Source organism: Oncorhynchus kisutch, linkage group LG4 (assembly GCF_002021735.2).
Source record: "Oncorhynchus kisutch isolate 150728-3 linkage group LG4, Okis_V2, whole genome shotgun sequence".
NCBI lineage: Eukaryota > Metazoa > Chordata > Actinopteri > Salmoniformes > Salmonidae > Oncorhynchus > Oncorhynchus kisutch.
The window spans coordinates 32,769,205-32,785,174 of record NC_034177.2 but is presented as its reverse complement, the minus strand read 5'-3'; the positions used below and the strand labels follow the sequence as shown (position 1 = coordinate 32,785,174).

Here is a 15,970-nt window from a genome sequence, read left to right as displayed (position 1 = left end):
ATTTGTCATGTGCGCAGAACAGCTTACAGTGAAATGCTTACTTACAGGCTCTAACCAATAGTGCAAAAAGGCATTAGGTGAACAATAGGTAAGTAAAGAAATAAAACAACAGTAAAAAGACAGTGAAAAACAGTAGCGAGGCTGTAACAGTAGGGTGGTCAAATACAGTAGCAAGGCTGTAACAGTAGGGAGGCCAAATACAGAAGCAAGGCTATAACAGTAGCGAGGCTACATACACACACCGGTTAGTCAGGCTGATTGAGGTAGTATGTACATGTACATATGGTTAAAGTGACTATGAATATATGATGAACAGAGAGTAGCAGTAGCGTAAAAGAGGGGTTGGTGGGTGGTGGGTGGTGGGAAACAATGCTGATAAGCCGGTTAGCCAATGTGCTGGTGCACTGGTTGGTCGGGCCAATTGAGGTAGTATGTACATATGTAAAAGTGGCTATGCATATATGGTTAAAGTGACTATGCATATATGATGAACAGAGAGTAGCAGCAGTGTAAAAGAGGGGTTGGGGGGGGGGACACAATGCAAATAGTCCGGGTAGGATCTCAGGACCCATGCCAAATCTTTTTAGTTTCCTGAGGTGGAATAGGCTTTGTCGTGCCCTCTTCACAACTGTCTTGGTGTGTTTGGACCATTGTAGTTTGTTGGTGATGTGGACACCAAAGAACTTGAAGCTCTCAACCTGCTCCACTCGACCTGCTCTCTGTAGTCATTTAGGAAGGTTGCTTTTGTGTTCTTGGGCACAGGGACTATGGTGGTCTGCTTGAAACATGTTGGTATTACAGACTCAATCAGGGACATGTTGAAAATGTGCTGCCAGTTGGTCAGCACATGCCGGAGAACACATCCTGGTAATCCTTCTGGCCCCGCAGCCTTGTGTATGTTGACATGTTTAAAGGTCTTACTCACGTCGGCTACGGAGAGCGTGATCACACAGCTGTCCGGAACAGCTGGTGCTCTCATGCATGTTATAGTCCCGCACCTTGAAAGTGGCAGCTCTACCTTTAGCTCAGTGCGAATTTTGCCTGGTTGGGGTATGTAGGTACAGTCACTGTGGGGACGATGTCCTCGATGCCCTTATTGATAAAGCCAGTGACTGATGTGGTGTACTCCTCAATGCCATCGGAAGAATCCCGGAACATGTTCCAGTCTGTGATAGCAAAACAGTCTTAAAACCTGTTACGGCTAGACGTTCTGCTAGCGGAACCCCTCGACAACATCCGGTGAAATGGCAGAGCGCCAAATGCAAATTAAATTACTATAAATATTCAACTTTCATGAAATCACACATGCAATACAACAAATGAAAGCTACACTTGTTCTTAATCCAGCCAACATGTCAGATTTCAAATAGGCTTTACAGCGAAAACAAACCATGCTATTATCTGAGGATAGCACCCCATCAAACAAACACAGACAATCATATTTCAAACCCTCCAAGGCACGACACGAAACTCAGAAATAAAGGTATAATTCATGCCTTACCTTTGATGAGCTTCTTCTGTTGGCACTCCAATATGTCCCATAAACATCACAAATGGTAATTTTGTTCGATTAATTCCATCGTTATTCCGTTGCGAGTTCCAACTCGCGCAACATGACTGCAAAATATCTCATGAATTACCTGTAATCTTTGTCCAAATATTTTAAACAACTTTCCTGATTAAACTGTAGGTATTTTTTTGTAAATAAAGGAAAAACATCAACCAATTTCAAAGGAAAAACATCAACCAATTTCTAAAGACTGTTGACATCCAGTGGAAGTGATAGGAACTGCAAGCAAGTGCCTTAGAAATCTAGATCCCTATAGAAAACCCATTGAAAAGAGAGTGACCTCAAATTTTTTTTTTTCCTGGATGGTTTGTCCTCGGGCTTTGTTATACTCACAGACATCATTCAAACAGTTTTAGAAACTTCAGAGTGTTTTCTATCCAAATCTACTAATAATATGCATACCCTAGCTTCTGAGCCTGAGTAGCAGGCAGTTTACTTTGGGCACGCTTTCCATCTGGACGTGAAAATACTGCCCCCTAGCCCAAAGAGGTTTTAACAGTCTCTTGGCGTACCATCAACCAGCGTCATGAGGAATGCTTTTCGAACAGTTCTGAAGGAGTTCCCACATATGCTGAGCACTTGTTGGCTGCTTTTCCTTCACTCTGTGGTCCAACTTATCCCAAACCATCTCAATTGGGTTGAGGTCAGGTGATTGTGGAGGCCAGGTCATCTGATGTAGCATTCCATCACTCTCCTTCTTGGTCAAATAGCCCTTACACAGCCTGGAGGTGTGTTGGATCATTGTCCTGTTGAAAAACAAATAATAGTCCCACTAAGCGCAAACAAGATGGGATGGCATATCGCTGTGGTAGCCATGCTGGTTAAGTGAGACCTGAATTCTAAATAAATCTTGACAGTGTCACCAGCAAAACAACCCCACACCATCACACCTCCTCCTCCATACATGCAGAGATCATCTGTTCACCTACTCTGTGTCTCACAAAGACACCGCGGTTGGAACCGAAAATATAAAGTTTGGACTCATCAGGACAGATTTCCACAGGACTAATGTCCATTGCTCGTGTTTCTTGGCCAAAGCAAGTCTCTTCTTCTTATTGGTGTCCTTTAGTAGTCGTTTCTTTGCAGCAACTCAACCATGAATTCTGCCTGATTCACACAGTCTCACACAGTCTCCTCTGAACAGTTGATGATGAGATGTGTCTGTTACTTAAACTCTGTGAAGCATTTATTTGGGCTGCAAGAACTTATCCTCTGCAGCAGAGGTAACTCTGGGTCTTCCTTTCCTGTGGCAGCCCTCATGAAAGACAGTTTCATCATAGCGCTTGATGGTGTTTGCAACTGCACTTGAAGAAACTTTCAAAGTTCTTGAAATGTTCCGCATTGACTGACCTTCATGTCTTAAAGTAATGATGGACTGTCGTTTCTCTTTGCCTATTTGAGCTGCTCTTGCCATAATATGGACTTGGTCTTTTACCAAATAGGGCTGTCTTCTGTATACCACCCCTACCTTGTAACAGCACAACTGATTGGCTCAAACGTATTAAGAAGGAACAACATTCCACAAATGAACTTTTAACAAGGCACACCTGTTAATTGAAATGCTTTCCACCTCATGAAGCTGGTTGAGAGAATGCCAAGAGTGTGCAAAGCTGTCATGAAGGCAAAGGGTGGCTACTTTGAAGAATCTAAAACACATTTTGATTTGTTTAACACATTGTTGGTTACTACATGATTCCATATGTGTAATTTCATAATTTCGATGTCTTCACTATTATTCTACAATGTAGAAAATAGTAAAAATAAAGAAAATAAAGAATGAGTAGGTGTGTCCAAACTTTTGACTGGTCCTGTATATGTTAGAGAAACACAAACAACTAAACATTCTGTCAAAATTAGGATACACTGAGATACTTACTCTAGCTACATAATCATTTTCACAATCTGTATAAGCTCAATACTATTATAAACTGTAGGGGATTTTAGGGAAATGGCATATGCAGAGAGAGAAAGTGTGTGTGTGTCTATTTGTCCTTCAAACTCCTCTCTCAGAAAAGTCCAGGCTGTTCCATGTCGCAAGTGTCACCACCAGGGTGTGACGTCACAGCATCTGAAGTGAGTATGACAGCAAGAGGGAGTAGATGAACACTATCTCATTGTCAGAAACATCCCTAACTGCAGTGGATTACGCTATAGAACTATAAAGAACCAGGCTTTCCTTCGGGTTTAACCCAGGAGGGCTGGATGCAGAGACACGTCCTACATGTGACAGTAAGTCCCTGAAATATATCAGTAGGAGAAAGCTACTGTCCTACACATTGTTCAGGAGGTCTGGTAAGTACAGTGGTGTGTTCTGAAGTCTCTTCTACTTTGTTATATTCTGCCTATAGCCTGTACTAATCTATGTGCTTCAGAAAGGAGGGTTTTACAGTAATATTATGAATGGAAGCAGAACGAGGGGGAGGGGGGCTAAATACTGTGTGTGTGTGTGTGCGTGTGTTTCAGTGTGTGTCTGCGTGTGTGTGTGTACAGGACTCTGAACAGCTTCTACCCCCAAGTCATAAGAATGCTAAATGGTTAGTTAAATAGTTAACCAAATAGCTTCCTGGACTATCTGCGTTGACCTTTTTTTGACTCATCACATATGCTGCTGCTTCTGTTGATTATCATTCACTTTATTCCAAGTTATATGTACATAGTGTAGCTACCTCAATTACCTCGTACGCCTGCGCATCGACTCGGTACTGGTACCCTGTGTATATAGCCAAGTTATTGTTACTAATTGTGTGTTTATTATAACTTTTTTGTTGTATTATTGTTGTATTGTATTATTTTTGTATTTTCTTTCTCTCTACATTGTTGGGAAGGGCCCGTAAGTAAGCAGTTCACTGTTAGTCTACACTTGCAATTTGCAATTTGATATGGTGTGTGTGTCAGTGTGTGTGTGAACATTTAGGTTTGTCAGAGAGAGAAATAGAGACAGAGAGAGAGGGACAGAAAAAGAGAGAGAGGGAGAGAGAGGGAGACAGAGAGAGGGAGAGCTTTTTCTCTAGAGACAGAGAGAGAGGGACAGAAACAGAGAGAGAGGGAGACAGAGAGAGAGAGAGAGAGAGAAAGAGAAAAAGAGAGAGAGAGAGAGAGAGAGAGAGAGAGAGAGGGGGAGAGAGAGGGAGAGAGAGAGAGAGAGAGAGAGAGAGAGAGAGAGAGAGAGAGAGAGATACAGGGAGAGAGAGAGAGAGGGATAGAGATACAGGGAGAGAGAGAGAGAGGGATAGAGATACAGGGAGAGAGAGAGAGAGGGATAGAGATACAGGGAGAGAGTGTGAATGACTGTGTGTGTGCTAAATACAGCATAATGGCTAGTCTTGTGGCAGTGCAAAGAGACAGAGCTTTTTCTCTGGCTATCTAATGTCTCAGAGAATGAGACATGACAGACACACACGCAAACACAAACATACTGTACACACACAAACACCCTCTTATCTCTCTATGGTGCACAGAGAGCTTGGCAAATATATTCACAGTGAGCTGACAGTGGCCTGAAATGATTCATATAATAATAGATTTCTGCTTAAACCAGTAGCTAATCTGCTCTGAGCTGAAATCTGACATTGAGAAGTCTATCTCGTCGAGAGCACGTGTGAAATAATCAATATACCTCATCCAGCTTATCTCAGACAAATTGAAATGCATACAACATGAGCTTATGAGTTATGATACTGCTGTATAAGATTGTTAATCATTGTTTTTTTCCAAATGTCACTTTCATTTACTTTCCACACAGATTAAAATCCCACTATAATGACGATCCCATCGGCTATAGCCCACAGTATTTTCTCAACCTTAAATCAGACTGTCCGTGTATGAACAGAGATTCTCTCCTCCTTCCCTTGCTCCATTTATACCTTACACAAGTACATGTTCACAAACACTTACCTTCCACCACTTTCCCTGTCTGTTCGGCCACTCCTCCGGGTGTAACCTTAGCGATGTAGGCTCCTATCTCACCATGACAACCAGGAATCTCCTTTCCTCCCACCACACGGATCCCCAGGCCATTCCCTGCAGGGAACGCACACAACCGTTCAAAAGTTTGGGGTCACTTAGAAATGTCCTTGTTTTTGAAAGAAAAGCAATTTTTTTGTTCATTAAAATAACATTAAATTGATCAGAAATACAGTGTAAACATTGTCAAAGGTGTAAATTAATATTGTAGCTGGAAACAGCAGATATTTAATGGAATATCTACATAGGTGTACAGAGGCCCATTATCAGCAACCATCACTCCTGTGTTCTAATGGCATGTTGTGTTAGCTAATCCAAGTTTATCATTTTAAAAGGCTAATTGATCATCAAAAAATAATTTCGCAATTATGTTAGAAGCAGTACTGCTGGCCTTCTTTAGACTAGTTGAGTATCTGGAGCATCAGCATTTGTGGGTTCGATTACAGGCTCAAAATAACCAGATACAAAGACCTTTCTTCTGAAACTCGTCAGTCTATTCTTGTTCTGAGAAATGAAGGATATTTCCATGTGATAAATTGCCAAGAAACTGAAGATCTGGTACAATGCTTTTTCTTTGCAACTCTGCCAAGAAGGCCAGCATCCCGGAGTCGCCTCTTCACTGTTGACATTGAGACTGGTGTTTTGTGGGTACTATTTAATGAAGCTGACAGTTGAGGACTTGTAAGGTGTCTGTTTCTCAAACTAGACACTCTAATGTATTTGTCCTCTTGTTCAGTTGTTCACCGGGCCTCCCACTCCTCTTTCAATTCTGGTTAGAGCCAGTTTGCGCTGTTCTGTGAAGGGAGTAGTACACAGCATTGTACGAGATCTTCAGTTTCTTGGCAATTTCTCGCATGGAATAGCCTTCATTCCTCAGAACAAGAATAGACTGACGAGTTTCCGAAGAAAGTACTCAGATTTATTGCTTCTTTAATCAGACAACAGTTTTCAGCTGTGCTAACATAATTGCAAAAGGGTTTTCTAATAATCAATTCGCTTTTTAAACTAATAAACTTGGATTAACTAACACAACGTGCCATTGGAACATAGGAGTGATGGTTGCTGATAATGGGCCTCTGTACGCCTATGTAGATATTCCATTAAAAATCAACCGTCTCCAGCTACAATAGTCATTTACAACATTAACAATGTCTACACTGTATATCTGATCAATTTGATGTTATTTTAATGGACAAAAAATGTCCTTTTCTTTCAAAGTCAATGTCATTTCTAAGTGGCACCCAAACTTTTGAAAGGTAGTGTATATCAATGGACAATATACAGTGTAACAATATATCAATGGCTATATTGGAAATCCATGAGATGATCCTATTATTATCATTAATGAGCAGATATCTACATATTAGAGAATGTTTACTGTGTTCTGCTCTACCTGAGACACTGGTGTCCTTGGGGTCCCTCTGTAGTTTGAGCCGGGTGTGAGGGAACACATAGGGAATCAGCTTAATCTGGGGGAGGCACACAGAGCATGGAGTGTTTGTAAAAAAAAATTGCCAAGGCAGCAGCTACTCTTCCTGGGGTCCAAACACATTAAGGCACTTACATTACATGTGACGCAAAAGATAAAATGGTACATCATATAACATTATTACACTGCTATATGTCCACAATACAACATGTATAATACCACCATACAACAATATTACAATGTACGTGTGTGTAGAGTGCGTATGCTAGTGCTTGTGTGCGTGTGTGTGTCTGTAACTGTGTGTTTGTCTCTTCACAGCCCCTGTTGTTCCATAAGGTGTATTTTACCTCGTTTTTTAAATCTGATTCTACTTGATTCAGTTACCTGATGTGGAATAGAGTTCCATGTAGTCATGGCTCTATGTAGTACTTTGTGCCTCCCATAGTCTGTTCTGGACTTGGAGATTATGAAGAGGTCTCTGGTGGCATGTCTTGTGTGTTATGCATGAGTGTCTGAGCTGTGTGCTAGTAGTTTAAACAAACAGCTCAGTACATTCAGTTTATCAACACTTCTTCCAAAAACAAGTAGTGATGAAGTCAATCTCTCCTCCACTTTGAGCCAGGAGAGATGGACATGCACATCATTGACATACATACCCCGTGTACTTTTAAAGGCCAGCTGTGCTGCCCTGTTCAGAGCCAATTGTCCCTCTATGTGGCACCTAACCACATAACTGAATAGTAGGTGCGACAAAACTAGGGCCTGCCTTCTTAAAAAGGACCTGCCTTGTTAAGAAGGGAGAGCAGCACTTTATTATGGACAGAGTTCTCCCCATCTTAGCCACTGTTATATCAGTATGTTTTGACCATGAAAGTTCACAATCCAGGGTTACCCCAAACAGTTTAATCACCTCAACTTATTATTCAATAGTTTAGTGGATGATTTGTCCCAAATACAATGCTTTTCGTTTTTTTAATATTTAGGACTAACTTATTCCTTGCCATCCATTCTGAAACTAACTGCAACTCTTTGTTAAGTGTTGCAGTCATTTCAGTCGCTGTAGTAGCTGACATGTATAGCGTTGAGACACACATGGACACACTGGCTTTACTCAAAGCCAGTGGCATTGATTCTACCTGGATTATGTTGGAGGGGATTCCATTAAAGAACCCCATTTGTGTTCTGTTAGACAGGTAACGGTTTATCCACAATATAGCAGGGGGTGTGAAGCCATAACACATACATTTTTCTAACAGCAGAATATGAACAATAATGTCAAAAGCCACACTGAAGTCTAACAAAACAGCCCCCACAATATTTTTAGCATAATTTTCTCTCAGCCAATCATCAGTCATTTGTGTAAGTGCTGTGGTTGTTGAATGCCCTTCCCTATAAGCGTGCTGAAAGTCTGTTGTCAATTCATTTACTGTAAAACAACATTGTATCTGGTCAAACACAATTATTTTCAAAAAGTTTACCAAGGTTTGGTAACAGGCTGATTGGTCGGCTATTTGTGACCAGTTTCAGGAAACTAGGCGTATGTCGCAAGTCACGACTTCACAGGAGAGGCATTTGAACGTTTATTTTTTTTTTTAATCCGTTATTTGGCAGAAATGCCTTCTGGAACATTTGAACTTTCATGTGCCTTAATAAAAAAAATTGTATGCCATCTGTAAATATGAAATACATTGTTAAATTATGAGCCTAGTTGGTTTAGCCACAGAAAAAGACAGGAACCTTTCTGCTAGCCATGATTGACTGAATGAATGGGCTGGACATGCCGAGAGATGAGTTTGGATTGGTCTGCCCTGTAGCATCTTCTGTCTATAAAATGAGCTGCTCGTTATGTGTAGATAATCCTTTCTAATGCAGTTTTTTCAAAATATATAATGTTAGCCATGGAGAACTGCAAATGTGTTGCTACTGCTCTCAACCAGAGTGACTTGACACAAGATTATTGAGGTTATTCTTCTTATATAAATTTGAGAGGTGAATTGATGTTATGCAAAGTTGTAATGTCTTCTCAAGTTTTTTGTTGTTTTTGTTTTACAGCTTCAATGCTCTGGAGTCTGGTGCTGTTGTCGCCAAGGAGCGTTCGGACTCAGTCGGGACCAGGTTTTAGCTGCTGCGCAAAGCTGACATCTTTCCTCCCATAGATGGTCTGCCTGTACCAGCAACACCTGGACTGGACACAGCTAGACAAACGTATCTTTTTGAAAAGATCAGGGAGTTTTGCGAGGAAGAGGCTATGGACAAGTCAAGGGCAGAACAGAAACAGGCTCCCTGAATACAGTTTCCCTTGTTCATGCGTGGTTCTGACGGACCAGTTAATCACTGGGGGCGAGATCGCAGCTATCAGCACTATCTTCAGTGCCTCTTGTCACATGACTCTCTCCTAACACATACGTTGATGCTACTTTTTTTTTATCCTGCTGTTCAGCCACTTTACCCCTGATTGATGGCATATACCTACTTCATCTTTCACTGATATCCTTATTGATATTGTTCTTGAACATAATGTATATTGTTTTGTTCTTTCTCTACTGGCATTGACACTTGTTCTTTTTTTCTTTATATTTATTTTACTATCTATTTTTGATATTGCTACTTTGCAAGTAACCACTTCGCTGTACCGTTTACAACTTCTGGAGAGACCCATCCACTTAACAAGATGTGGCTGGGGGTTATAGCATTTCTTTCACATTACCCATCAATTTAGAAAAGTGTGTCTGGGTAAGCGTCATCGAATATTTATACATTATTTTGATTTGGACACTTTCTGTTTACCTGGAATTTTTACTTATTGTTGGCTATAACTTTTTGTCTAAATCTTTACTACACTACTCTGTTTAGCACATGACCTCACATGTGAATCCTTAAAGAGATGGGTGGGGCTGGCTTAAAAGGGTGTGAACAATTCTGAATGGGTGTAGACAATGAAAAGCTCTCCAGTAGGTGTACCAAAACATTCAAGGGCCATTTTCTCAAAAGTTTTTCAACTTTCAAAGCAGAATTACTTTCGCATTGTTCCTCAAATACAGTGTATGATATACCATTGTGTAGCTCTGTATCTCTGCTTTTAACCAATCTAAAGAACACCATTTCAAATATTGATACATAAGACCAAATTAAGGCGGTCATCACATTTGAGCCAGTAAAGGGGGCTGTACTATTCTTGGGTAGCGGAATGACTTTTGCTTCCCTCCTGGCCAGAGGGCACACCCTTTTAGTAGGCTTAAATTGATGATATGGCAAATATTGTCCACTATTATCCTCAGTCATTTTCCATCTAGGTTGTCAGACCCTGATGGCTTGTCATTGTTGATAGACAACAATAATTGTTTCACCTCCTCCACACTCACATTATAGAATTCATAAGTACAATACCTTTCTTTCATCATTTGGTCAGATGTACTTTGATGTGTAGTGCCAGCGTTTGTTGCTGGCATGTTATGCCTAAATTTTCTAATCTTGCCAATGAAAAAATAATTAAAGGAGTTGGCAATATCAGTGGGTTTTGTGATGAATGAGCCATCTGATTCAATGAATAATGGCCGAGTTTAACTTTTTTTTTACTTTTTTTTACTTCAAAGCTTACTATTGGCATTCTTTGAATTATTTATTTTTGTTTCATAGTATTGTTTATTTTTATTTTTAGTTAGTTTATTCACATGATTTCAATCGGTATGCCAATCGGTTATGCTGCCAGACGTATGTGCCATTCCTTTTGCCTCATCCCTCTCAACCATAAAATTTTTCAATATCTCACAATCCAAGGGGATTCAACAGTTTTTACAGTTATTTTCTTAATGGGTGCGCGATAATTAGTAACTGGAATAAGCAATTTTATAAATGTGTCAAGTGTAGCGTCTGGTTGCTCCTTATTACACACCACAGAGCAGCAAATATTCTTTACATCATCAACATAAAAATCCCTATACAACTTATTGTATGATTTCTTATACACTATATTAGGCCCAGCCTTTGGAACGTTGGTTTTCCTAGATATGGCTATTATATTGTGATCACTACATCTTATGGATTTGGATACTGCTTTAAAGCACATTTCTGCAACATTAGTCAAATCAATACATGTTGATGATTTCATTCCTGTGCTGTTTGTAACTAACCTGGTAGTTTGACTGATAACCTGAACCAGGTTGCAGGCACTGGTTACAGTTTGAGTACAACTTTGCTAAAGACAACATGAACAAAACAGGCACTATCAATGTATATTTAATGAGGGGGAAGATGTATATAGCAGTTTATTTATTAAATATAGTTCACTAATTTAGACTTATCCTATCCAGCTCCTCTCACCTGTCTCCTGTCCAGAGGCTGTCCATTTTCCTGATGTTGTCTCTCTGCAGGCTTATCAAACCAGTCAGTGTCCTCCCTCCTCAGGTGGTACGCTACACAGGGACAGAGATGGGGGTAGGGGGACACAGGGGTTGAGGGGACAGGGACACAGACAGAGAGGGGATACTCAATTGTCAAACACAATATAAGCAGGATGGATGCCCAACTCCAAATAAACCACTAGCCTCCAGCCACGGACCATATATGCACTTATTGTAGATCTAAAGGTATTTGCAATATTTTAATAACTCCAAATCACTCTCTGGTAGGCTTGGCGGAGTCTACGTAATGTGGATGATCAGATCTACGCAGGTGTCTTGGGGTGGGAGCAAGATGGCAATGTGAAATTGGGTATAAGTAGCAGCCCCTTACAATACTTTATAAACACATCCTTTGCTTCATGTTTACTGCTCGTAAGTGATCAGTGATCAGAGCTGTCTGGAGAGGTGAAGGCAGCATGGTAGATAACCAGCTACTGTCCCATCCCCAGTACTATCAGATCAGTGAACATTTAAGAGGCTGGATGGGGATGGATGTATTTGAACTAGGTATGTCATGCGCACATTGGCATGCAGAGGTCCCCGGTGTGTGTGTGTGTGCGTGTGTGTGTGTTTGTTTGTGTGTGCGTGTGTGTGTGTGTGTGTGTGTGTGTGTGTGTGTGTGTGTTCAGATTAACAGGTCATGCATAGAGAGAGTGAAACATCTCCACAGTGGGTCAAGGACACAGTAGACAGATTTTAGGTGGAAGTGGAAGTGTGCCACAGTCACAGTACAGTTCCCTTTGCCCTGAGACAGTGAGGTAGTACATGGTGTTATCAGGGTGATCCAACAGCATGATCAGTGTTACATCTATAATTGTGTGAGAGACCCTCGACACATACTTACCTAGTATTCAGACATACCATTGTTGTGGTAACACATGTATGTAATGCAAATGTGAGCCGTATCTGAGCGGCCTTGCAATAGTGCATGAACATGAATTCCAGAAATGCCATTGATATACACAAAAGTATATGGACACCCTTCAAATGAGTGGATTTGGCTGTTTCGAACACACAGCAATGCAATCGCCATAGACAAACATTGGCAGTAGAATGGCCTTACTGAAGAGCTCAGTGACTTTCAATGTGGCACCGTCATAGGATGTCACCTTTCTAATAAGTCAGTTTGTCAAATTTCTCCTATGCTAAAGCTGCCCCAGTCAACTGTAAGTGCTGATATTGTTAAGTGGAAATGTCTAGGAGCAACAACAGCTCAGCCGTGAAGTCATAGTCCACTCAAGCTCACAGAATGAGTGCTGAAGCGCGTAGCGCGTAAAACTCGTCTGTCTGCAGTTGCAACACACACTACCGAGTTCCAAACTGCCATTGGAAGCAATGTCAGCACAAGAACTGTTCATTGGGAGCTTCACAAAATGGGTTTCCATGGCCAAGCAGCCACACACAAGCCTAAGATCACCATGCGCAATGCCAAGCGTCTCCTCGAGTGGTGTAAACCTCATTGTTGTTGGACTCTGGAGCAGTGGAAACTCGTTTTCTGGAGTGATGAATCATGTTTCACCATCTGGCATTCCGATAGACAAATCTGGGTTTAGCAGATGCCAGGAGAACGCTACCTGCCCCAATGCATAGTGCCAACTGTAAAGTTTGGTGGAGAAGGAATAATGGTCTGGGGCTGTTTTTCATTGTTCAGGCTAGGCCCCTTAGTTCCAACAAAGATAAATCTTAACGCTACAGCATACAATCATTTTCCAGACAATTCTGTGAACTTTGTGGCAACAGTTTGGGGAAGACCCTTTCCTGTTTCAGCATGACAATGCACCCGTGCAAAGCGAGGTCCATACATAAATGGTTTGTCGAGATCGGTGTGGAAGATCTTGACTGGCCTGAGCCCTGACCTCAACCCCATCGAACACATTTGGGATGAATTGGAATGCCGAGTGCAAGCCAGGCATAATCGCCTAATTGCTATTTTGTTTGTTTTTTATCATTGTTTGTAACATATGATAGATGATGTTGCTGTTACCGTCTCTTTTGACGGAAAAGAGCTTCTGGACATCAAAACAACTATTACTCACCTCGAACTGGACAAAGATTTTTTATTTAATGAGTCTGTCGAGAAGAATATGCTGCTTTGTCGAGACAAGGCCCAAATAGGCCGTCATCCGCATGAAGAAAATATGGAGAAAAAGGGAGGGGAGAGCGGGGTGCCTTAAAATAATTAGCCAAGTATGTAAACCACCACAACCCTCAGTATTATTGGCCAATGTGCAATCATTAGAAAACAAACTGGACGATCTACGATTAAGACTATCCTGCCAACGGGACATTAAAAACTGTAATACCTTATGTTTCACTGAGATGTGGCTAAATGACGACATGGATAATATTGTGCTGGCTGGCTTCTCCGTGCATCGGCAGGACAGAGGAGATATGTCTGGTAGCACGAGGGGCGGGGGTGTGTGTCTATTTGTCAATAACTGCTGGTGCGTGATGTCTAATATTATAGAAGCCTTGAGGTATTGCTCACCTGAGGTAGAATACCTTATAATAAGCTGTAGACCACACTATCTATCAAGAGAGTTCTCATCTATATTATTCGCAGCCGTCTATTTACCACCACAAACCGATGCTGGCACTAAGACCGCACTCAATGAGCTGTATAAGGTGACTTCAGATGAACCATCAAACAGGCAAAGCATCAATACAGGACTAAGATTGAATTCTACTACGCTCGTCAGATGTGGCAGAGCTTGAAAACGGTTATGGACTAAAAAGGGAAACTCAGCCGTAAGCTGCCCAGTGACGCGAGCCTACCAGATGAGCTAAACTACTTTTATGCTAGCTTTGAGGCAAGCAACACTGAAGCATGCATGAGAGCACCAGCTGTTCCGGACGACTGTGTGATCACACTCTCCATAGCCAATGTGAGTAAGGCCTTTAAACAGGTCAACATTCACAAAGCCGCGGGGTCAGACGGATTACCAGGACCTGTACTCAAACGGATGAACTGGCAAGCGTTTTCACTGACATTTTCAACCTCTCCCTGACCAAGTCTGTAACACCTCCTATGGGTTTCAAACAGACCACCATAATCCCTGTGCCCAAGAAAGCAAAGGTAACCCGCCTAAATAATTACCACCCCGTAGCACTCACATTGGTAGCCATGAAGCACCCCAACAGACCCACAGATAACACAATCTCAATCGCACAGAATCATTTGGGTTAGGGTTTGGCCAGGGTAGGCCGTCATTGTAAATAAGAATTTGTCCTTAACTGACTTGCCTAGTTAAATAAAGGTTAAATAGAATAAAAAATAAAAAATGTGAGAATGCTGTTCATTGACTACAGCTCAGTGTTCAACACCATAGTATCCACAAAGCTCATCACTAAGCTAAGGACCCTGGGACTTAACAACTTCCTATGCAACTGGATCCTGGACTTCCTGACGGGCCGCCCCCAGGTGGTAAGGGTAGGCAACAACACATCTGCCACACTGATCTGCAACACTGGGGCCCCTCAGGGGTGCGTGCTTAGTCTCCTCCTGTACTCCCTGTTCACCCCATGACAGCGTGGCCAAGCACGACTCCAACACCATCATTAAGTTTGCTGACGACATAACAGTGGTAACAGACATCACCAACATTCATGAGACAGCCTACAGGGAGGTCAGAGACCTGGCAGTGTGGTGTCAGGACAACAAACTTTCCCTCAATGTGAGCAAGACAAATGAGCTGATCTTAGTTTATAGGAAAAGGAGGGCCGAACAGCCCCTCATTAACATCGATGGGGCCGAAGTGGAGCGGTTCGAGAATTTCATGTTCCTTGGTGTCCACTTCACCAATGAGGATAGATTTTCAACGAGTAGGTGTCCACATACTTTTGATCATGTAGTGTATGTACAGACCCGTCTAAATGTGGGTCATTCCAGATATGGATTGCTTAACCACTACAATATGATACATTGGCATCTACATATGGGTCATTCCATGATGAGTTTGATATATGTAAAGTATCATTCCAGAAATGGGTTTGATATGTTTGTGTGTATGATACCATCTACATCTGGTCATTGAGCACCATGGGGCGTGGGGTGTTGTGGGGTGGAGGCAGACATTGTCTAAGCTACATGGGGTTGGGATGTGGTCTGGACTAGACCGTTCACGCTGCAGCTCTCACCTTCTATGTTCCAGTTGGGGCCTCCGGCTGGGGTGTAAAGTTATATGTTTAGAAACGGCTACAACACAACGTCAATGAATCTAAGACTTTTTCTCAGTGGGCTATGTCTCCATCCACTTACACTGTATATCACATGCACTGGACTAAATCTAAGTCAGCACATGCTTTGTAAGCAAATAAATACATCTTATAACGGTATAGTCCATCAGGGAGTTTTTGCATTTCTGAAGCGAAGTGCATGAAAGATGTATGTCATAATAGAGCAATTGTGAATAATTGTCAAATGATCTATCACAAATGCATGGGTATTTACTAATATATCATCGCGTTAGATACTGTAAAGACACATGGGGACTAAAGCAGTCTAAATATTAAAGGTAAACTCAGCTATATGACATCACAGTGTGGCGACGTATTTGCTCTTGCCAATTGGCGCCTTTCCTTGACGCATGGCTGGGTATCATATTGCGG

General features: G+C 41.7%; 1 protein-coding gene across 1 annotated transcript in view; it reads right to left on the bottom strand.

The window, feature by feature from the left end:
• Window positions 1-15,970, bottom strand: part of pclob (piccolo presynaptic cytomatrix protein b) — a 113,408-nt gene that overhangs the window by 28,214 nt on the left and 69,224 nt on the right. Inside the window, exons 16-18 of the mRNA XM_031821403.1 lie at window positions 11,283-11,374; window positions 6,927-7,002; window positions 5,465-5,590 (exon numbers count right to left, since the gene is read on the bottom strand). Of these exons, the coding sequence (XP_031677263.1) occupies window positions 5,465-5,590; window positions 6,927-7,002; window positions 11,283-11,374 (294 nt within the window). The remainder of the gene's footprint in view (window positions 1-5,464; window positions 5,591-6,926; window positions 7,003-11,282; window positions 11,375-15,970) is intronic.